The sequence below is a fragment of the Peromyscus leucopus genome, chromosome 15 (assembly GCF_004664715.2).
Source record: "Peromyscus leucopus breed LL Stock chromosome 15, UCI_PerLeu_2.1, whole genome shotgun sequence".
Classification (NCBI taxonomy): domain Eukaryota; kingdom Metazoa; phylum Chordata; class Mammalia; order Rodentia; family Cricetidae; genus Peromyscus; species Peromyscus leucopus.
In genome coordinates this window covers 16,395,439-16,418,745 of record NC_051076.1, presented here as the reverse complement: position 1 = coordinate 16,418,745, position 23,307 = coordinate 16,395,439, and the positions used below count along the sequence as shown (strand labels likewise).

The window sequence follows — 23,307 nt, the reverse complement described above, 5'->3', positions numbered from 1 at the left end:
AACACTGAAGAGGATTCTCATAAATGTCCCTTGTTTTAAATATATTGCATTTATCTAAAGGTTACACAAATGCTGCCTTTGGCTTTTAGATACAGCTCAAGAAAATCCCAGAACTCGGGAGTCTCATTCCGTTAACCAAGGCTGCAGTCTAGCCAGCCCTGGACCCGTTCTGTTGGTGAAGTGAGGAGTCCGTCGTCTGCTCTCCCTTTAAGGAGTTACCACCTCAGGGGAAGCTACGGCACATTATATAATCTTGGAGCCGTGAGGGACCTGGTCACAGAAAAGTGGCTCCTGACCTGCTGTGGGACAGGGCTGGAGCAGGGAAGACGGGCATGAGCCAAGACCGATTCGAGAACTGTGGTGATGCCACGGAAGCACCTCTCAGGCTTCTGCAGGTGCCAGGGCCCAGCCTTCCTACCGCCCCGCTTGGTGACTCTTGAAGAATGGATGAGGCGACAGGAGTTAGTTCCTCCAGGTGAGGTCAGAAAGGGAGAAAGGGCACTTTAGGGGTGACACTGGGGGTGTCAAGGTTTGCCAGTCCCAAAGAGGACTCTGTTCAGCTGTCTGGGCATTCCTTAACAATACAGCTGACATCCTGAAAGCATCTTCCCGTATTACACTGCGTTTTCTCCAGGGACACTTTTGAGGTAACTGGAACTGCTGGTCTTGAAACACGGGATGTTAGCTATAGAGACCAACACCACCAACCCAGTGTGTCCACAGCAGTGCACGAACATAGTCTGTTTCCGATGTGAGAGTCAACACAGCTCTAAGAGGAAGAAAGTGGCACATGGGCGTGGTTAAATTTAGTAAAGACTTTATTCAGGATCCAGCAGCGTCTACTTTAGGTGACATGGATAATAGTAAAAATTACGAATAAATAACTTGCTGACTGGTGCATGCCTTTAATCCCAGCACCCAGCAGACAAAGGCAGGTGAGTCTCTATGAGTTCGAGGCCAGCCTGGTCTACAGAGTTTCAGGACAGCCAAGGCTATACAAGGAAACCCTGACTCAAAAAACAAACAAACAAACAAGCAAGCAAACACGAATTCAGTAATTTACAGAGAAAGAAATTTCCATCTCAACCTTTATGCTTATTATAGGACTTTCCCAGGCAGAAAGAACAAGGGTTTGTTAACGCCAGTTTGCATTCCAGAGTCCAGCTTAGTGAACCAGTGAGCTTATCTGGGTTACTTAATTAGCAACTCCAAGGCAGTCATCAATGAAATGCCTGGCATGGGTGACAAAGTCACAAAAGCCACAGGGCTGGAACCCTTGGCACTCGCTCCCTGCAGGACTCACAGACAGCTAGCTCCTCCGGAAAGCCTTACTTCCTACACAACCTTGAGTAGGGACTTTGTCCTGGAGAATGTTATTGGCTTCCTCAGTCTTATAAGTCTCCCTTTTCCCTCCAGAAAGAAATGTTTGAATTCAGAGCAAAGTTACACAATACTATATGAGCTCAAGTCAGCTCTTAAAATTTCTGAACGAAATCTTAGTTCCCCCAATACCCTGGTAACTATAGCATATAGTTAGTGAAATACAAAAATGCAATGAATATTAATATACTGTGATTAACAGTTCAGTTTATTAGGTGTTTTAATAAAGTAAAACTTTATAGTGAAAAATAACATAATAAGCATTTTATGATATGCTTACAGTTTGACAGACAGGTGAAGACACCCTTAGTAACAGTAATACAATGCTTGAGCGCGGGCAAGCGAGCGTGAGAGTCGGCCGTCTGAAGGCTGAGCGACCTTTGACGCCATGGATCCTAGTGGGAAATTACACCAGTGCAGCTTCCGGGCATCCCTGATCTTAGCTTAGCAAGATAAAAATTCCACTTTCTCAGCTATGACGAAGAGTTGGCTGTGACATTTACTCCAGAATCTCGTTCCCTTTTGGAGGCCTCTTCATCCGTGAATAGGGGCTTATTGTGTCATCCATCACAAAGTCATACAGTACTTTGATCCAGGAGTTGTACTGGGGGAGATTATCATAATACTCAGCCGCTATTTTCCTCACCTGGAAGTGAAAAAACACAGCAAGGTGAACCGTGATTGTTACTGAGGCCTCAAGATGACAGGTGAGGGTCTGACTAATGCTCCTTCAGACAGCCCGCAGTTCTTCATGAAACAAGACGGTCTACAGATCACAGGCATATAAACAGCACCACCATAATCCACACTGAACTTAGGGCAAAGCCAGCAGCAATCAGTTTAGTTAACAGCTGGAACAGAAAGATGCTAGCGTTCCAAATCATAAAATGATGAAGGCGGTTCAGAGCCTGGACAAGCACTGGAGTCCCAAGACTGAAAGGGCACTAATGATCACCATTAACACAGGAAGTCGATGAACTGCAGACATTATAGAGACATAAAGCTAAAAACACTCAAATCCTTAATACTAAGAATTAAACCTAGGGAATTTGTCAGCAGTGGCCAATTCACATACTGACATATGATGGCTGTGATTCTTATAAAATTATAAACAAACTGAAAAAAATGAATGCTTAAAAAATGCTTTGGCCAGGTGTAGTGGTACATTCCTTTAATCCCAGCACTTGGGAGGCAGAGGCAGGCAGATCTCTGTGAGTTCGAGGTCAGCCTGGTCTACAGAGTGAGTTCCAGGACAGCCAGGCCTGTTATACAGAGAAACTCTGCCTTGAAAAACAACACAACAGAAGTTTTGTGTTGGAGCTAGAGATGGCTCAGTGGCTGGGCACACCGGCAGCTCTTCCAGGGGACCTGTGCGGAGTTCCCAGCACCCATATGGTGGCTCACAACTGCCTGTAATTCCAGTTCCAGGGGCTCCAGCACTCTCTTAGCCTTTGAGGGCAATAGGCATGTTCATGGTACACATACATACTTGCAAACATACATACCCATTAAATAAGAATTAAAATTAAAAAAAAATGCTGTGAGCAGCAAAACTCATTAAAAATGACATAAAAACCTTTTAAAAGTTAAAATACTAAACATACATGGGGACTGTGTAATAAATGTCAGGTAGTTATTGAATAAAGAATTTCTTATAGACAGACATCTTAGGAAGAACAGGAAAGGCAGTAGGGCTGTTCACAGTGTAAGAGTAAGGAGAAGCCAAGGAAGAGCAGCAAGTGAGTAGTCACTGATGTGCCATGGACTTTAAGTAAGTACTGCCTGAACTAAATTAAGTTTTTAATTTTGGGACGGTTCCAGAAAAATACACATACATAGTTTATTTTGGGAAAATTTTTTGCTTAATGGTTGACTGATTCTTTTCCTTAAATTATGATTCTTTAAAAAAAAAAAAAAGAGTTCCCTAAAAAAATACTCAGTTCCCTAGTCACAGAAGAGGGAATCATGGGCTGCCACACTGTGTCTGCTCGTACACCAGCACACGGCACTGGGCAGGGACTAAGGCCGCCCGCATCACACAGTTCAAAGCTTCTCCAGAGACTGGTGCTGCTTCCTCCACAACTGAAGAGCTGAGAGGACAAAAAAGGAACCTTCATGTGCCCTTCACTTGTTCCCAATTAGCCCTCTGACACACTTACTTTCCATGTGTGCTGTGTAGGTATCAGCCCTCTGACACACTTACTTTCCATGTGTGCTGTGTAGGTATTAGCCCTCTGACACACTTACTTCCCATGTGTGTTGTGTAGGTATCAGCCCTCTGACACACTTACTTTCCATGTGTGCTGTGTAGGTATCAGCCCTCTGACACACTTACTTCCATGTGTGCTGTGTAGGTATTAGCCCTCTGACACACTTACTTTCCATGTGTGCTGTGTAGGTATTAGCCCTCTGACACACTTACTTCCCATGTGTGTTGTGTAGGTAACAGAGGCACACTTTGCTTTTTTCCTTGGCTGTGCCAACTTAACCTTGTATTTCAGTTCTGGATACTGCAACACTTATTTCCAAAGGACGCTTGTTCTATAAACAAAACTATTATTTAGTCTTTTCTTAACCAGATCCAAAGAAATAATTGCATGCTGCAATTGACTGCTATGTTGTATGCAATTTTTCAACAGTGTTTAAAAATTTGAGTGGGTGAGTATGACATCATGAAGTATCTATTAGGGTTCCCTTATATACATCATAGTTTTTTTTAAAGTAAAGAAAAACTATTTTTCATATGTACTAACATTTTCTTAGAATTATGCAAGTTTTTTCTTTTTTTTTTTCCCTAACAGAACTGCTCATTTTTTTTTTTTTTTTGTTTGCTTTTTGTCGAGACAGGGTTTCTCTGTGTAACACACTAGCTATCCTAGAACTTGCTCTGTAGACCAAGCTGGCTTCGAACTCACAGAGATCCTCTTGCCTCTGTCTCCCAAGTGTTAGGCTACTCACTTTGAAGATGGAAAGGCTGGTAAGAAAGCTTAGCAAGAACACAATTGTGGTTGACAGATTGGCTGGTTTTGGCAAAGATGGAAAGAATGAAGGCTGTTCTGTCTTCTTTTGTTTACTCCACACATAATACACTAAAGGTCTACTGTGCAGAGTCCCTGCCAGGGAAGGGGAACAGCATGGACAGTGATGAGTCCACCTCACCTGTGTGTCACGTGAGCAACACACCTTAGCCAACTCTAACAGCTTGACAGTGGTGAATGTTCCATCAACTGATGCTTCCTGCACAGAGGAAGTGTTTTCTAATTCTGAGGTAGTTTATCAGGTAAGAGATTTTGCACATGCCCCAACACTTCTGAACTCTTAAGCATGACCACTAAGTCTAAAGACCCAAAACAGAGAATCTGAATCCTCAGTAGTTAGGCTGGCAGACAAAGGATACATGTTCTCCTTTTTTTAATCTGACAAAACGTATTAGATTCCTCTTACAATAAGCAAGCCACAACTAATTTGATTACAACATCATCAGAAACAAAACATCAAGTCCTTCACTTACCAGGGGCAGGTTTTTCCCAGGAACGTTGGGGAAGTCATGGTGTTCATTATGGTAGCCCACATTGAAGGTCAGTAAATTCAGAGGTCCATAATATGAGTATGTTTCATGTCCCTTTAAGAACATATAATGTTCGGCTATAAAATGCCCAGAAATTGGGTGCAAACCCAGGCCAAGCAGGGAGGCTGCCAACATGTAGACTAAAGATTTAATTCCAAAAACATAGTAAATTATAATGTCAAAAATGATCTGGGTCACAGTATTGATGATTTCCAGATAAGTAATTGGTTTGGGATTGATGAATAGGGGTCTAAAAGCATAAAAGAGAGGCTGAAGGATAACCCAGACCAGCTTCCTGAAAGTGGTGCAGAAGAACCAGCCCTCAAAGTCAGTAGGAATGTCCACATCAATGCCATCAGCTCCGAGGTATCGATGGTGATCCATGTGGTATCTCTTAAAGGAAACCGAGTATGGAACTCCCAAAGGGAGGTTAGCAAATATTCCAAACCAGCGGTTCCACATCGCCTTGTGGTGGCCAAAGGGGAAATTGTGGGAAATCTCATGGATCCCCAGAGTCATTGAATGGTTAAGGCAGCTACCAAAGACATAGGACCAAAATATAACCCATTTCCAGTCCAAGTCTTTCACTAAGTAAAGTGAAGCCAGCTGGACGAGAAGCATCAGAGTTATGATCCAGATGAGGTTGCGGTCAGGTTTCATCAAGGATTTTATCTCTGGATACTTTGCTGCAAGAAAAGAAAATACAGAAAATCAGGAACAAAGAAGAACACACAACAGTTTGGCAACTCTAATCAATGCAATTCAATTCCTCCCTTTTCTAAATCATGATACTCCCCCTTACAGACTTTACAAAATTTTCATTTCCTAATGGGAAGGATTATAGTCTGGTAATAACTTCACAAAATACCATGACACAACAATTTATGCAAGAAAATTAAACAATCTGGACATCCACATTCTCTTGTGTTAAAATAATTACATCCATGTTTAGACAAATACGCACATATTTTTTAATATTTATTTACTTTTTATTTTATCTGTGTGAGTGTTTTGCCTGCATGTGTGTCTGTTTTACTTTTTATTTTATCTGTGTGAGTGTTTTGCCTGCATGTGTGTCTGTGGGCCATGTAGGTTCAGTGCCTGCAGAGGCCAGAAGAAGGTATGAAATTCCTCTTGAACTAGAGAACAGACAGTATGAACAACCATGTGGCACTGAAACTGAACCCGGGTCCTCTTAACCACTGAGCATCTCTCTAACCCAGGCTCTGGCATGGTTATCTTTTATAAACCATTAATTAGCACAGCTGACACGAGAATAGAACAGTTGTTCTTATAGGGTCTCCCAACCATAAAACTCATTTTCATGTTTCTCTCAGACCAATCAACTTCCCTCAATGCTATTCTGAATTTTCACAAAATTTTAAAACCAACTGGGCACAGTGTTGTGTGATATTTCATTTGTGTTCTGACAAACACAGCTTGCCTGGAGATCAGAGGGTGGAGCTAGCCACTAGTTAACCATAGAGGCCAGGCAGTGGTGGCTCTCACACCCTTAATCCCAGCATTTGGGAGGCCCACACCTTTAATCCCAGCACAATTGGGAGGTGGAGACAGAAATATAAGGCAGTTGGAAACAGGATCTCAGGCTCATTTGGTCCGAAGATTGGTAGAGATAAGAAGTCTCCAGGGGCTGCTGCTCTGCTTCTCTGACCTTTCAGGTTATTACCCCAATGTCTGACTCCTGGTTTTAACTGATAAGACTAATTAGGATCACTCGTCAGCACAGTGGCACATACCTATAACCTCAGCATTCAGGAGGCTGAAGTGGTTAGTAAATTCCAGGCCAGTCTGAACTGCACAGTAAGATCCAAAGCAAACAAACTCCCCAAGTCCATATATAAGGGCCTCGAGGAACCAGCAGGGAACCAGCAGGGAACCAGCAGGGAAGGGCCGCGCTGCAACAAGTACTCACCAACACGAGAAGCCACTGGACCTCTTCCTACACCAGAGTTAACCCAAATGACCACAGGCCTAACTAACAAAGCTTAGAACTTAGAAGAAGATACACGAGAAGTCAGTGGACCTCTTCCTACACCAAAGTTAACCCAAATGACCACAGGCCTAACTAACAAAGCTATAGAACTCAGAAAAAAGAAGATACACTGAACCTGCATTAAAATCTTCTTTTCTATAACAATACCATCAAAAAGAGCAGGTGACAACCTAAGAGACAGGCAGACACATTTGCAAATCACCTATTTCATAAGAGAATCATATCTAGACTATGTAAGGAATGCCTAAAACTCAACTAATAATCCAATTTTTTAAAAAGGCAAAAAAAATTCTAATTAAAAAAGATATATAAACAGCCCCTCCCCCAAAAACCACATGGAAGATACTTGACATCATTAGGAAAACACAGAGTCCAGTAAAACCGCAGTCATCTACAGACAGCTGCAGCTCACTGGCAGGGCACTTGACCGGCATGCCCAGATTAAAGCTCCGGCGGGAGTGAGGGGTGGGCTCAGGAGGAGGAGTTTAGTGGGTAACCCTGACAGCACTGCCTTGAACCCACACAGAAAGCACAGTGTGGGGGTGCACATCTGTAATCCTCGCAGCAGTGTGGCCAGGGGCCATGCTGAGACAGAAGACTGCTCCAGAGCTGGGAAGCTTTGGGGCCAGCTAGCTTGGATCGCCCAGCACAGAGGCAGAAAGACGAGACCCTACCTCAAAGCAAGGTGGAAGGAGAAAGCCCACTCCTCAGAGCTGTCTTCTGACCCCCACAATGCACACGATGGCACGTGCACTCACACGCACAGATGGGTGCACACCCATATGCCTACTCGTGAAAAGACAGGCAGTAACTAGGTTGTGGAGAAACCAGGATCGTCATACACTGCTGCTGTAAGTGTAAAATGGTGGGCTGAGAGATGGCTCAGCGGTTAGGAGTACTGATTGCTCTACCTGGGTTCAATTCCCAGCACCTACATGGCAGCTCACAACCATCTGTAACCCCAGGATCCAACATCCTCACACAGACATCCATACAGGTAAAACACTAACAAAATAAAAATAAATAAATTCTTAAAAATGTAAAATGGTTTAGATTATGTAACATTTAACCAAATTGCTGAGCGAAGAAATATGCCAAATGACCCCAAAATGAAATCCATACCCTGTACATGAATGTTCAACAGACATTATTGAAGAACAGCTGAAAGGAGGAAGCGGCTCAAATGTCTATTCTATCAGCTACCTACTAAGTAAAATGTGGTATCACCACACAAAGGGGTATCAAAGGCTTGGTCCCCAGTGCATGGATCTGATCACGGAGAGGATCCTAAAGGCTCCGACCCCACCAACAGATGAATCTCTCAAAGGATTCACAAAATGATGGCATACAGGGAGGGGAGCCGGTCACTGGAGGCGTGCCACAGAGGTCCTGCTCCCGCCTGCTCCCGGCTGGCACGAGGGGAATCAGCTTTTTTCCTTCCAACCCCCTCCACCACGATTTTACCAGACTTCCCCCACCCACCCACCCAAAAGCAAAGGCAGCTGTGACCAGGAAGGAAGCTATCAGCTAAAACAAGTCCTTCCTCCCTTGTGCCATTCAGGTATTTATCACAGCAATGAGTAATGACTAGCAAAACCTAAGAGCCAAAGCAACTGACAGCCGGGCCAGTGATAAATGACCGTGAGGTGTCCACCTTTCCAACCTAGTCAGAGTTCTCCATCAGAAGCTAGGGATGCAGCCCGGTGCTCGAGAACCCACCAGCACCAGGAATCCTTCAGTCTGAATTCCAGGACTAGAAAAAAAAAAAAAAAATCCACATTGAAGAGCATCTATTCACTCTTACCCGTGAAACATGAAATTTTCTAAACTTAGCTATGACTGCAGAAGTCAGGGCCTCACCCACCCAATGGGCAACGATTTTTAACAAGGAGTGTAAAAATGGTGGGTATGAGACAATTCCTCATCTTCAATGGCCTTTCATTGAGTTCCTCAATTTTTAAAGAAACATCAAAAGTTAAAACAAAAACTTTCAAGCTCTATCACCAGGAAGGAAAAAAAAAAAAAAGCATCTTCTTTGGCTGCACTCTAACCCGGATTGGAATCCTCTTCGTAACACTGCCTCATTTTTTTTTTTTTTAAATGTCGGCCAGACGAAGTACTGGAAAGGGAGAATTAAATTGGATAATATATGCAAAGCTCTCAACACAACAACTTATCATGACCCTTAAGAGCATTGGGGGGAGACTTCTGTATCTCACGCAGACACCCTGAATATTCTCCAGCGAAGTTAGGCCTAGCCTGTCCTAAAGTCGGGGAGGCTAAGCCTCGCGCCGTCCCTATCCAGCTCGTCTCCCAGATGACTAGGATAAGCACGCACCGGAGCCACCCAGTCTGGGAAGCCTCGGGCTACCGGGAGCTGGTCCCCCCGCTAGGCCGGCGGCTGACTGCACCACGTGATCAAAGATCCCGGGGCCCGGGATGCCCCAGGGCCACGCCCTGAGCCTAGCGGGCCGTCCGGCTCGAGCCCACTCCCCCCCATGAGGGGGGACACTCGGCCGTCGGGGCAGGAGGCGGCGAGCCTAGGTCGCCCCACCGGGGGAACCCACAACGCACAGGCCGGCGGAGGCCGCCGGCACCTGACCACCGAAGGGCCAGCGGCGCGCGGGGCCGCGAAGGCCCCCATCCCTCCGGCCTTGGGCCCGCCCGGAGCCCGCCCCGCGCGCGTCCCGCCGCCGCAGCCGCCCCTTCTCCGGCGCGGGCGGGACGAGCCGTGGAGCGGCTGGAAGGAGCCTGGGAGGCCGTGCTCGCACCGTGCGCGCCGGAGGCCCCCCGCGGGGCCCGCACACGGCCGCGCGCACATAACGGGGCGCCGGTCCTCACCCAGGATCTCCCGGCGCCGGTCGGTGTGCGGCTGGTCCGTATAGACCCACTCGAACTCCTCTCGGGACACGCGGCTCCCCATGGCGACGGCGCGCGGGCCCGCTCTGCCTCTCTGGCTCGCGTCCGGGCTCCGGTGAAGTGGCGGCGGCGGCGGCTGCTTTCCCGGCTCGTGTCGGTCAGCAGCGGGGACGCGGGCGGGGGCGGGGCCTCAGACCACGCCCCCCGCTGGCGTGACCACGCCCCTGCCCCGGCAGCCTGTGAACCGCCGCGGGGTGATGGGCGGGGCCTGGGTTCCGAGGCTCAGGACTTTGCCTGCTGCTCGCGGAGCCTGGGAAAAGGTGGAAAGGGAAGGGAAAGTCTGCGGCTGGATAAGGCTGCCGCTCTAGCGCCTCCGTGGGTGGAGCACTTCGGGGTGGCTACCTCTCCACGAGTCCAGAAGATCACCGGCTTGATTAAATGGCAACGGGCCCAAGTTTCGTTTAATTTTTAAATAGCATATCATCCGTTGAGCCATGATTGGCTGCCTTCTGGAACTAAAACCTCCGGAAAAAATAAAATTTCTGATTGCTCTTCTCTCCCTCCCCACCCCCATATGTTTGCTTTGTTTACTTTTGCTGTTGTTTGTTGAAGTAGGGTCTCACCACCTAACCTTAACGCGCGGTCTTGCGGTTGCCACAGGCTTGTCTCACCATCAAGAAAAGGAAGGGTTGCTTAATCATATGTGTCACAGAAAGCGATCATCCGACACTTCCGGCGTGCGGGGTGGGGCTGGAGGTGTGGTTTCAAAATGTGTTACCCCTTCTTCACTAAGGAACTTGAGGGTTTGGAGGTGTTGTGCAGGGCTGGACCCACAGGCAAAGAAAGTGGATAGGCTAGAGCCCTGGCTTCAGACTGGGAAGCAGGGAGTGAAGGGAACCGCTTATTAAGACTACAAAGACTAAACCAGGCAGTGGGGTGGTGCCGCTCCCACCCCCACTCCCACCCGCACCCTCGTCTTTAATCCCAGCACTCCCAGGCAGAGGCAGGCAGATCTCTGTGAGTTCGAGGCCAGCCTGGTCTACAAAGTGAATTCCCGGACTGTTAAACAGAAAAGATCTGTTTCACAAAACAAAAACAAAAACAAAAACAAAAAAAAACCAAACCAAAAAGATGACAAAGATTAACAGGATGAGTCTCCCAAAGAAGCCAAGTGCACACAAATATAAACCAGACACGGGCGTACACCACTGTACGTGCATACCGGAACAAAGAGGTGGTAAGACAGACAGACAGACGCCCAAGTCTGATGAGTCTGTGGATACAGCAACTGATGTGTACACCACAGGATGCAATCAGCAAGAACTCAACAACTCTGTGTTCTCTAATTTTTTTTAAAGGGGGAAAACAAGTTAATGGACTTAAAAAATAAACTAACCAGCTGTGAGGCAATTTTCTTACTTGTTCCAAAGGGTTAAAAAGTGATGTGGTATTATTGAAAGATTTATTTTTAGTTTTATATGGTGTGTGTGTGTGTGTGTGTGTGTGTGTGTGTGTGTGTGTGTGCGCGCAGGCGCGTGAGATGTGGGAACCCGCATGAATGCAATTGCTTTCAGAGGCCAGAAGAGGGTATCGGATCCCTTGGAATTGGAGTTTACACACGGTTGTGAGACACTCCCTCCTCCTGTCCCCAGCAAGTGTGCTAGGAACTGAGCTCTGTAAGAGTAGTAGGTACTCTTTTTTTTTTTTTTTAAACTGTCAAGAGATATTTATTATTAAAAATTAAAGCAACTGAAGTTTACACTGTCGTCAGCACAGGAACATCCACGATGAACTGTGTTAATCCCTTCTCTGCTTCTCAACCCCTGCCATATTCCACGTAGAGGAAGTTTTAGTTCAAGTGAAAACCTCCTGTTCAGTCTGAAGACTGCACTGGCCCACGCTGTGATGGCCCACACTTCAGGGGCTGCGAGGTCAGTTTCTCCCAAGGGCTCATGTGTCAGGAACTCTGGCTGGTAAAGATGTAACAAGGGCTTCATGCTGAAGCTCAGGCAGGTCCCAGGATCCTGGCAGAATGGAATCCTCACGGTCATCATCAAAGATCTGTGTCTGAAAGGCTTCAAGGCTCACAGCTGTATCCTTCTCCGGCAGTTCCCGGGAGAGCTGCCCCTTCTTGGTTTGGCGTGCATCCAGTTTCACCCACTGATCGATGACACGGTTTTGAGCTTCTGGACAACTCTGACTCAGGTTGTGGACGGTTGGATGGGAAAACCCAAAGAAGTCAGCACCACATGAAAGTGGATTAGCCACCAGTGTCCCCGTTGTAGTACTGATGGCCCTGAACAGTTCTTCACAACAGGCCTCTGCAGAAGAGCCCACGATGGTGTTCTGGGACTCATCTTCAGGAACAATTTCAAACCGAGGCTGCATATCACCATCCTTGGTCTGACGGGTAGATAGACACTTCTGGTCCGGGCACTTCATGCAGGCATACACTCGGGTACTGCAGTAGCCCAGAGGGTATATGGCACTGTCATCATGGAAGCCAGGTCAATTGGTGATGTCTCCCCCAGGCTATATACTATTAGATGCCCTAGTCCAATGGAGAACACAGGCCATCAGACTGGGGATCCAAGGCAACGGGCCGAACAAGCCTGTCCCTGCCTTGCCAGTGCTGGGATTAAAGGTGTGTGCCACCACTGCCCGGTTTATTTTAATTTTTAATATTTATTTATTATTTTATGTGGATGGGTGTTGTGAGCCTCCATGTGGGTACTCAGAACTGAACCCAGGTCCTCTGCAAGAGCAACTATCTCTCCAGCCTACTATAGAGTTTTTAAAGTTTTCAATGTATATACATAAAAAAGCTAACAGAAGTATAAATTCAAGGCTTTGCGGTTAACAAGTTCTTTTTCCTTTCTGTCTTTCACACCTTCCCCTTAACCCTGGCCCAGCGATCTGCAGTGAGGCCGTCGTCCCACCAGTCACTTTAAACACTGTCATCTGCTGAACTCTGTCTGCATCTGTATAGCTCCCGATGGGCATCTCAGGTGAGATCTAAGCCTGCTTCCTCTGGATTGAAACATTCTTCTCTGAGCACGTGTTGCTCTTGCAGAACACCCAGGTTCAGTTCTCAGCACTGACAGACAGTTCGAAACATTCTGTAACAACCCAGATCTCCGATCTCAGAGAGTCCAACACCTCTCTGGCCTCTGAGGGCATGGCATGCACATGCACACATCCATTCGGGCACAATACTCACACACATAAAATAAATATAAACAAACAAAAAAAGGGGGGGAGATAGGAATGACGTAATTATATCATAGTCTCAAAAATAAAAGAAAAAAACAAACAAACCCTGGAAGTTCACGAAACTCACCAGCTCCCTCCCTGAGATTCCACAAGAGTCAAAAGCTGGGACACAGAGGACTCTTCAGTGGTACAGCTGTCTGCAAGTTGGGCAAGGAACCCCAAGTTCATGAGTCATCACCCCTGCTCAGGTGGGCTGTTTGGTGAGGCAGCTGCTGAGTCATTCCCGCTCCTGTGAGTATTTCCAATAAAACTGCTGGGGCAGCAAGCTGGGGAGAGTCGTTTAAGTGGGCTGCTGTTACCCTCTATCTTGGGTGAACAGAAACAGCTTCCCTAGGAGAAGTCTCACAGCAACCATACCTTGAACGTGATACACTTTCCATATAAATGAAATGTTTCCCTTTCTTTGTTTAATTTTTGGGTAAGCAATTCCTTTTCTTAAAAAAGTGTTTATTTATTTTGAGACATAGTCTCACTATGTAGCCATGACTGGCTTGGAATCGTTATGAAGAGCAGACTAACCTCAAACTCCCAGGGATCAGCTCACCTCTGCTGGAATTTAAGGCATGCCCCACCATGCCAGGCTAAGCAGTTTATTTTTATGACATTTCAATAATCACTCAACTGAAGTCTAATACTAATGTTGAAAAGCACTAGCTTTTGGGAAGCTTTGACAATGTTAAATCATCAATGAGTAATCAAAAATATTCATTATGAGCTGTAGCTGCATCGCAGGGAGAATGCTTAGCCAGTTTGCACAAGGCCCTGGGTTCTTTTTGTTGTTGTTGTTTGAGACAGGGTTTCTCTGTGTAGCTTTGCTCCTTTCCTGGAACTCACTTGGTAGCCCAGGCTGGCCTTGAACTCACAGAGATCCGCCTGGCTCTGCCTCCCGAGTGCTGGGATTAAAGGCGTGTGCCACCACCTTCCCGGCAGCCCTGGGTTCTAACCCCAACACTAGGGGATCACAACCACAGGAATAAACCAGACTCCAAACAAACCTTAATCAAAATAATCCCTGTCATCTGTTTCTGGATACCAAACAACACAGACATCTTATCCAGCCCCCCAGAGAGCAATACATATGTAATCTTATTTTAAAATGTGCTTCTGAATTAGAAGATTAGCATTTTGAATTTGCAGTTAAACAACATTCACACATTTATCCCCGTTTAGATCAGATTCAGTGGTGAGGGACAAACACTCCTTTGCCCTTGTGGCCTGCCTGGGTGTAACTGCACCTGCCCAGTGTTGGGGGCACCCTAGGCTTCAGTCTACTGATGGCATTGTTTCCCCCCACATTCTCCAGTCTGAGTCTACACACAGGACCTGTGGTCCCTACACTCCTCCTTTTTCCCATCTAGGGGGCTGGGTTCTGGGGGATTCTTTCCCTTGGCTGAATTATTTACCCATGAGGCCTGTGGGCTTAGATACTTCACTTATCAATTGCTAATCTAACTGCTTAATCCACATATTGCAAGCAGGGCCACCCATGAGGCTCCAGGCTCTCTTGTTTTCCTAAGAAAGCCAGACAATCACCTCCCAACTCACTTTCAGTGCAAGGAAAAAAAAAATAGATTGAAGGAAAAAAAATGTATATATAATGGCTTCAAAAGAAGCAGAAAAGGGGTTTGATAAAATTAAATGCCTTTGGCATCATCTGTGTGGGAAATGTAACAATTGAATTGTCACAGTGAAAAGAATTTTGCAAGACAACTAGGTGGAAACTTATGTACAAAACTATTTTGTAAGCCAGGCATGGTGGCACATACTTGAAACCCCATTGGGAGCTACAGGAAGATTAAGGGTTCAAGGAGTTCAGCTACTTAGTAAGTTTGGGGCCAGCCTAGTGTGGGGAGCCCAGAACAGCTTGACCACACAGCTGCCATGACAGGCTTAGAGGCCCAGACAGAGCTTCTGTGACAGGCTTACTGGCAGGCAACACCTGGATCCAGGAAAAGCCATAAGCTGACCCCACACAGGGAGGACCTGCATCTCAAACATTCCAACCATTAGGTAAGGTTAGATAAGACGGCCAGATGTCCCTGAGTCTAGCACTCACCTATTTCTGTTTTACAGATACCCCTAGACAAATGTCAGCCAATCAGGGTCCTGAACCCCAGAAATCCCCTCACCCCAACCTCTGCTATGATAAAAACTCTAACCCACCTGAGCTCAGGGCTCTCTGCTCTTACCTGTGTGTCAGACAGACAGAGACACCAAGCTTGGAGCTTGAAAATAAAGGCTCTTGGCTTTTACATGTGGGATTCGGGCTCTGTGGTGGTCTTTTGGGGGTCCCTGCGATCTGGGCACAACACTAGGATACAGGAAACCCTGTTTCTAAAATGGGTTTTATTTGTCTTGGTTTGTTTTGTTTTTGTTTTTGAGACAGGGTCTCATGTAGTACAGGCTGGACTTGAAGTCACAATGTCGCTGAGGCTACACAAGGCGAAAATGGTAACAGTCCATCTTTTATAAGGGTACTGATGATGTTGGGGTGTTCCAGTTCACTGGGAAAAACCAAAGACTTAGACTCAATTCAAGTTTATATTAAACGAATTTGTCCTTACCGCTAACAGAAGGACGCCGGCCGCAGAGCCGAACAGCAAGCCTGACAAAGGGGCTAAGGGAGGGGTTAACAGAGGCCGAGGTCAAAGGTGTGCGTTACAATTATCCATGGCACCCACAGCCGGGCAAGGGAATTGTTTTACTCCCTCCGTTGTTTCTCTTTCCTCTTGTGTAGTAATAAAAAAACATCTCGTGCCAGTCCCACAGTGATAAGTGAGTTTACAAAAGCAGAAAGCAAGTGGTTAAATATCTCACAGCAGGAAACCCATTATCTCATTCTGATCTCACCTGAAGGCCACTGGGATCTCACAGGCAAAGAGAAAAAAAACAAAACAAAACACAATAAGATAGGGCTGGAGATATGGTTCAGTAGTTCAGAACACTTGGTGCTTGTTAGTCAACTAAGAACTGTCCACATTCCAGAGCCAGGTTCCCCGCCTACTCCCTTCCCCCCTACACACACACACACACACACACACACACACACACACACACACCCCGCAACCCACCTTCAATCCGTCTTCACTAACACCAACATGTTTCCACAGTCTTGTGTTTTCCCTATGCATGTACTCTTTGCCCCCTAAAATGCCCATGCCATCATGGACTGGTGTCTCTCTCTTTTCTACCCCTGTGTAGAGGCTGCTTTTTGTGTCCTCCCTACCCTAATAAATCCCTTGCATGAGGTCTCTTGCGAGGTGTGTTTTTTTGTGGCATTCCTTGGCCCTGTCATTAGTTCTGTGACTCGGACAGGCTGTCCAGTGTTTGACCTCTCCTCTGGGGTCTGAGCCATCGTAAGGACCCTCACCTGTCTGTTCCACCTGCAACAGCTCACCTTCTGGCCCACCAATGGCTCAGCCTTCCCTCCATCAGCGGCAACGAGTAAGTGATCCCTCTTGGTAGGCGTAAACACTTCCATGAATCCAAAGAAGTGACCTTGAGCGCCCAGCACCCCTCTGGTACTCTTGGAGGTGAGGTACTCCCATCCACCGTCCTTAAGGCCATGATTGACCCTCTTCACTGACCCTGCTCCTGACCCTTTCCCTTGGTGAGGCTGTGTTTTTGAACTTGGTTTTTCACATTTTGGCATCATTCAAAAGCCCTGGTACTGGGCATGGAGTCTCCCCAGGCTGTTAGCCCTGACCCTTGCTGAGTGCGGTGATTAGCCACTGAACATCTTGTGTCTTCCTTGTTTAGTGCTCCCTGAGTCCTTGAGATGCCCTTGACTATAGGCTTAGGACATTCCTGTCTTCCTTACTCATGGGAAAGGTATCATCCATACCTTCCGGCCTTCCCTTGGGATGCCTCTTAGAAAACCTCCGGCCTCTCTACCTGGCACCTGACCTGAAGGGCCCTAAATTTGTTTGCTTTTACAATCAAATCTGGTCTCAATATCCCTTAGACAATCCATCCAAATGTGGGTGCCTAATAGCATCCTTGATCCCAATATTATTTGGGACCTTTACAAATACTGCAAGTGATTGGGGGAATGAAAAGAGGTTCCCCATACCCTATTTCTCTGCTCCAAGCCCCAGTTGTTTTTGTCTGAGTTGTGTCTGTCTATGTGCCGTCATCTGTCTGTCTGCCCCCGCCCCTCCCAACACACACTGTGTAAAAGTCCTGTCTTTAAGTTAGGGTTGATGGATCTGTAAGTGTGTTGCAAAGAGGGAGCCAGACCTAGCAGGAGAGGGCCAGCTGCAGCATGAATAGTGTCCCCGACACCCGACACACACACACACACACACACACACACACACACACACACACACACACACACACACTATCACACACACACACTCACACACATTCACACACACACACACACACACACACACTCCTTGTCGCTGCCTGGTGTATCTTTTTGATCTCTCCTGCAGTGTCCTCTGTCTATATCCAGAGCCGAAAATTTCCTGTCTCTAAGCTTTCTCTCTGCTCTTCCTGGTCCTCTATATGCCCTTTCCTTTTAATCCAGCCATTTTGGTTACCTGGTCCTCCCCCCCCTCTACTCTCCTTGCTCTCCCCGTCTCTCCCTCCCACTTCTCTTCACCAAGGCCCAGCTCAGCGTCATGTTCACTTTGGACTCTCCCAGAGGGGATGTGTGTGTGTGTGTGTGTCTGTGTGTGTGTGTGTGTGTCTGTGTGTCTGTGTCTGTGTGTCTGTGTAAATAACAACCACATGGCTCTCCTCCTTCTTGGCTAATGGCCTCATCAAGATGGAAGCAACCACATGACAGACAGCCATCTTTACTAAGGTGAAAGAGTACATGCCACGTGACTTAACCACCATCTTTTTGTTTGTTTTTTTATTTTGTGTGCATTGGTGTTTTTCCTGCATGTATGTCTGTGTGAGGGTGTCAGATCCCCTGGAACAGGAGTTGCAAACAGTTGTGAACTACCATGTGGGTGCTGGGAATTGAACCTGGGTCCTCTGTTAGAGCAGTTGGTGCCTTTAACCACTGAGCCGTCTCTCCAGCTCCTGAACCACCATCTTAAGATGGCATGTGGCACAGAGCAACAATTATAAAACTTCTTAGTCCTGATGAGCTCTCTGTTTATCATTGTATCTCCTTTTCAGACTAAGGGAGCAACCATAAGTCTCAAATATCTGGGACTGGTATGGACTTTTGTATGATGATAAAAATTTAAGGTTACATTTGCTACAACATACTATACAGGTGATTCAACTCTGATTTAGAGTATACTGTATGTGATGATAAAAATGTAAGGTTATAAAGGTCTATTCAGATGAACAAAAGCTGACTTAGAGATTCACACCTAACTGCTTACATCTTGGATAACTTCAACACAAGATTTCTAGAAAATCTAGATAAATAACAACATATGTTTGAAAAATAAGGTATATTTGATAAATAAAGTTTATAAATTTCTAAGGTCTACTCAGATTCACAGTAATATTTGTCTAGCTTCTTTGTCTTTGATCACTCTGGTAAGATTTAGCTATTTGGATAAACTGAGTCATATAAAAAATGTGATATTCTATACTGGAGCACTATAAAAGGATCAGAAAATTTCCAGTATCCCTATGGACTATATTTATGGTTTAAAGTTTACTGCATTTTATGGCATGTTTTGATGCTAAAGGATCTCTAATTAAACCTTCAACTCAAAGGCTCAAATTTAACAGAGATAAAGCTATAAAATTCCTAATCTTATAAAGTCTTTTAACTTACAACCTGTTAGGCAATTCATTTAGTGATAAGCCTTATTTAGCCTCCTGTAGGTGTTTGCAAAGTTAAGCCTAAAATCAGGTATACTTAATAGACGGCCCGCAGACTCTTCAGAGTCTGCTGAATATGGCATTTAAAATAGCTAAGCTTTCTGGCAGAGACATGCCCCTTCCTACTGGGAACCCTAGGTTGGCCAAAGAAGATAGATAGAACAGAAGGACTCCACCAGAATTGTGGAACACTAACTACTGGGCAGAACCACCTCCATGCCTTGCCTCACCTGCCAGGGCTCTGCTTAAACTGTCAACACTTTTAGGTTGATTGTCCTATTCTGCCTCGTCTAATAAGGTCAGTCCGCTCCCCCCCCCCCCCCCCCCGCGCGCCCCCATTCTTCCGCTACAGAAAATTCTCTCAGACCTGGGTCTGGTGTGGCAAGGCAGCTGAAGAGTAAATGCTGTCCTGTAAAAAAAAAAAAAAAAAAAAAAAATTCTGTCCTTGTAACAGCTGAAGATCTACCACTGGCCACAGTGAAGTCATGGAGACCAAGGGAATCTAGGGCAACCAGCTAGGTAATGGAGAAGTCTCTGTCGTTTTACATGATACATAAGTCATTTGGATTATAATTTATCTTCCTTAGATCTCTGATGGCGTTAATGACTAGGCTAATGAGAGCTTTGTCAGCAGCCAGCATACCCGGTCTTCCCACCAAGGCTTCAGCTGCATTCTCAATTCTCTTCATATGTAAATATCAGGCTTCCAGACTTGCTTTCCTGGAGCTACTAGTTCTCCAGCTGAGAAAGACAGCATACCTTGCTACCAGACTCTGAAAAGAGATAAACTCACAAAACAGATTTCAATGTAACTTTTTACTGTTCCTTTTTAAAGGAACTTGCTTTGCAATGACTGCTTTCAGTAACCAACCACCTGGATCCCATGGTAAATGGTTAGTTGGAAATAAAAGATTGAACGTTTACTCAAGTTATTAAGGTCTAAGATGTGTTTAAGGTATGTAAGTTGTAAAAGTCTGAGGATGTAAAGGCTTAAGTTGTGAGTGTTGCTACATGACCTCAAATGCGCAGTCCAGTAGGCAAGCAAGAGGCTTAGTCATCCCTTATGTCCTACATAATCTGTGCGCTGCATGATCATGTAATTTGTGCCCAGTGTGTTCATACAATCTATGTGCATGTGTGGCGTGGCTTTGTGAGCCCATATGCGCATTTGTGGGGGAATCCATAAAAAGCGGGCCACAGACTCTTCCCCCCTCTTCCTCTCCTTCCCCTCTCTCTCTGCACACTCTCCACAGGCCTATGCACATTCTCTTCTGTCTCCTTCCCCTAATAAACTCTCATAGTGGGTTTTGTTGTACCTCGTGACTTTTCTCACATGGTAAACAGCATTGCTTAATGAATAACATTGTGTCATATAAAACTAACAGTGAAGGTCTGTAAAGGTGTTTTAAGGTGTGCAAATGCAATTTGTAAAGGTATAAGAAAATGCTTTGTCTCTGTGGCCCACTGCTTTTGCCTCTTCTCAGGTTTATTATTATTATTATTATTATTATTATTTTATTATTATTCGAGACAGGGTTTCTCTGTGTAGCCCTGGCTGTCCTGGAACTCACTCTGTAGCCCAGGCTGGCCTTCAACTCATAGAGATCCACCTGTCTCTGCCTCCTGAGTGCTGGGATCATGTTCCTGGGGTTGTATCCATGCCAGTGGATGTCCACACGCTCCAGAAGAGAATTTGACATTGCTGCTGTTGTTGTTGCTGTTATAGCAGTGACGGCCACCGCTGCTACTGTTTCTGGGATTACCATTTCATAATTGCTTACTACAGCTAGCACAGTGGAGACCCTGGCAGCAAAAGTAGCTACCACAGTTAGTTAATTTTTCATTCTATTGGGCATGATAAATTTAATTCATTAGTTATATACATTTTGATTGGCTTTGAAAATTATAAATTTATAAACTCAAGTTCCATTTGCTTTTGGGATACCATCTTACAAGGACTCCAGTTTGCAGTAAGACTTGTTAAGGAAGGGAATGGCTCAGTTGTCTTTAGCCTACTGGCTATGAGTGAGTTAGGACTTCTGTTGGTCTTTTGTGTTGAACACAGCACCACTTTGAGATCTTTGGCAGCAGTTACTCTGCAGCTCACACACGATTGAGCCTGTATGATAATGAGTATTCAGAGACGGGTATGCCTGGGGGGCTCTCACCAACCTAAGACAGAGCGCCTGTGTGGCCTGGGCAGGCATCTCCATGACAGGTAAGGTGACCTGCTGACGTCCCAAGCAACCTAAGTCAGAAGCTCATTTTTTAGTAAAAGGGGGACCTGTAGGGCCCTGGCCCCCATTTTTGCTTGCTGACCTTGACCTTGATATCCTCCCTATGCTAATTCCCTGCCGGGTTCCACCCTCCTGAATGCTTAAGGGGAGTTCCTTGTCTGTGTATCCTGCATAATGGACATTAACAGCTTAGATGCAAGATTGTAAAACATCGGTAGCGAATCTCTGCCTTTCAGGGTTCTCCCATTGTGCTGTAAGCCTGTATTTAAGACCTCTTCCCTTCCTCAATAAACAGCATTCAGCATTAAAAGAAAGAAAGAAAGAAAGAAAGAAAGAAAGAAAGAAAGAAAGAAAGAAAGAAAGAAAGAAAGAAAGAAAGAAAGAAAAAATTTTAAAAAGTGCTTTTAGGTACATAGAAAGTGATCCAAGGTATGTAAAAAATTAGAAATGTTCAGATTTCTTTCCCTCTCTAGGCTATTGGTTTATTAAGACTTCAAAAGTTCAGAGTTTTAGCATTAACCAATAGAGTTCTGATAAACTATCAGTCTAGCTCTGGTAAGCACTAACTACTATTATTATAGTCACAAGCTCAAGATTTTAAATTTCTTTGGTTGTCTTCTAAGAATAGACTTAAAAGTGCTTCTCAATCTTGCTAAAAAATATCTCAGTCCAATCCATATGTCAGCCCTCTAGAAAGAGTATTAATGTTTTTAACCCCAAATCATTTTGGCTCCCCAGGATTCTACTATGACTTCAAAGACAAGAGTCTACTTCCCTTTAAAATGCGATTTCAATACAGATTACAAACTGTTAATGTTGTGATATGGCCTACAAGACGCGTTGGTGGGTTTGGACTAAGGTACCCCCGCTGTGGGTGAAGCATGCCGTGCTGATGCTGTGGACCGTGGCATGGCGTGGTGAAAGTTACTCGCATGGCAGATGCGTCATCCACATGGAAAGTTTATTATTAAAGGGGTGGGGGGAGAGGGAGAGAGAGAAACAGAGAGGTGTGTGCTATCTCTGGTGAGAGGAGGAAGAGAGAGAACGAAGGGGGAGGAGGTTTTTCTGAAAGGGGACTTTACATTAGGTGACATCAGGATGCTGGGTGGGTCTCTAAGGGTTGGGTCAGAATACTAATATTCCTCCATTTTGACTATTATAAAAAGGTAAGTTATGGATAGTAAGTCGAGGGGAATAAGGGTGCCAAATTCTCGAGACTGCTTCCGGCTGACAAGGGGCGATATGGGGAGGGGGAAGTTGGGAGTCATGTGCGGCAGGAGGTGTGAGTGAAGAAGCATCCAGTTAGCTGTCATCGTGGAGATCTCAAGTCTTGAGATCTGAGGCATCTCTAGCAGGAATCGTAACAGTTCTTATTAATAAAATCAAACCCGGAGCCAAGTATTGGGATGAATGCTGAAAGGTCAGAGAGACAGAACAAACCACAGCTTCCTCACCTGGCCGACTTCTCAGCTGGTCTTGTTTCCTCAGACTAGAGGCCTCTGAGTCCTCATCCAGAATGGGTCTCAGCCGAACTGCTGCTCGAAAGCCTGAAAGCTTAACTAGCTAAAAGCTTAACCAACCAAATGCTTAACCAGCCAAATGCTTCTAGTTTCTGGTCCTCACGCCTTATATACCTTTCTGCTTTCTACTATCACTCCCTGGGATTAAAGGCGTGATGAGTCACCATGCCTGTCTGTATCCTTGAACACATGGATTTCTGCCTCTGGAATGCTAGGATTAAAGGCGTGTGCTACCACTGCCTATCCTTTATGTTTAATATTGTGGCTGCTCTGTCTCTGACCCCAGATAAGTTTATTAGCATGCACAATATTTGGGGGAACACAATACCACAAGGCATCTGTTCCTGGAGGGAGCTGAGAAGGCAGGTTGCAGCAGTGATGTTCCAGGAGCTTGGGGGAATGGCATGCCAAATCAGGAGTACAGGAGCCATCACATCTGCTGTTTCTCTGGAAGTGGAAATGCCTCTATTCATCCTGTAAAGTGTCAACAAATTAGGAGATAATAGAGTTTTTATGAATGGGCATGTGGGTGAACCTGTCAGTATTCACCTGGTTGGCATCCTCAGTTAGTGGTTGGCATTCTCAGAGCTGGTACAGTGGATGGCATATCTGGAGGACCCCTTGTGAGTTGGCCTTGGCACAAATCTGGCAGGGGGA

At 45.7% G+C, this 23,307-nt stretch overlaps 1 protein-coding gene and 1 pseudogene across 1 annotated transcript; both read right to left on the bottom strand.

Annotated features, from left to right (window-relative positions):
* Nucleotides 1-1,561: 1,561 nt before the first annotated feature.
* Nucleotides 1,562-9,998, bottom strand: Degs1 (delta 4-desaturase, sphingolipid 1). Its single transcript, XM_028859013.2, has 3 exons — nucleotides 9,804-9,998; nucleotides 4,892-5,634; nucleotides 1,562-2,026 (listed from the first exon to the last, which is right to left on the bottom strand). The coding sequence occupies exons 1-3, from the start codon at nucleotides 9,883-9,885 to the stop codon at nucleotides 1,880-1,882; spliced, it is 972 nt and encodes a 323-aa protein (XP_028714846.1). The 5' UTR covers nucleotides 9,886-9,998; the 3' UTR covers nucleotides 1,562-1,879.
* Nucleotides 9,999-11,694: 1,696 nt separating this feature from the next.
* Nucleotides 11,695-17,724, bottom strand: LOC114684422 (annotated as a pseudogene).
* Between the last annotated feature and the right edge of the window lie 5,583 nt (nucleotides 17,725-23,307).

Coding starts and splice junctions, on each gene's coding strand:
- Degs1 (XM_028859013.2), bottom strand. CDS start 9,885: ATGGGGAGCCGCGTGTCCCGAGAGGAGTTCGAGTGGGTCTATACGGAC. Junction 5,635..9,803: donor CCGGCGCCGGGAGATCCTGG/GTGAGGACCGGC, acceptor CTTTTCTTGCAG/CAAAGTATCCAGAGATAAAA. Junction 2,027..4,891: donor CTGGGAAAAACCTGCCCCTG/GTAAGTGAAGGA, acceptor TTTCACTTCCAG/GTGAGGAAAATAGCGGCTGA.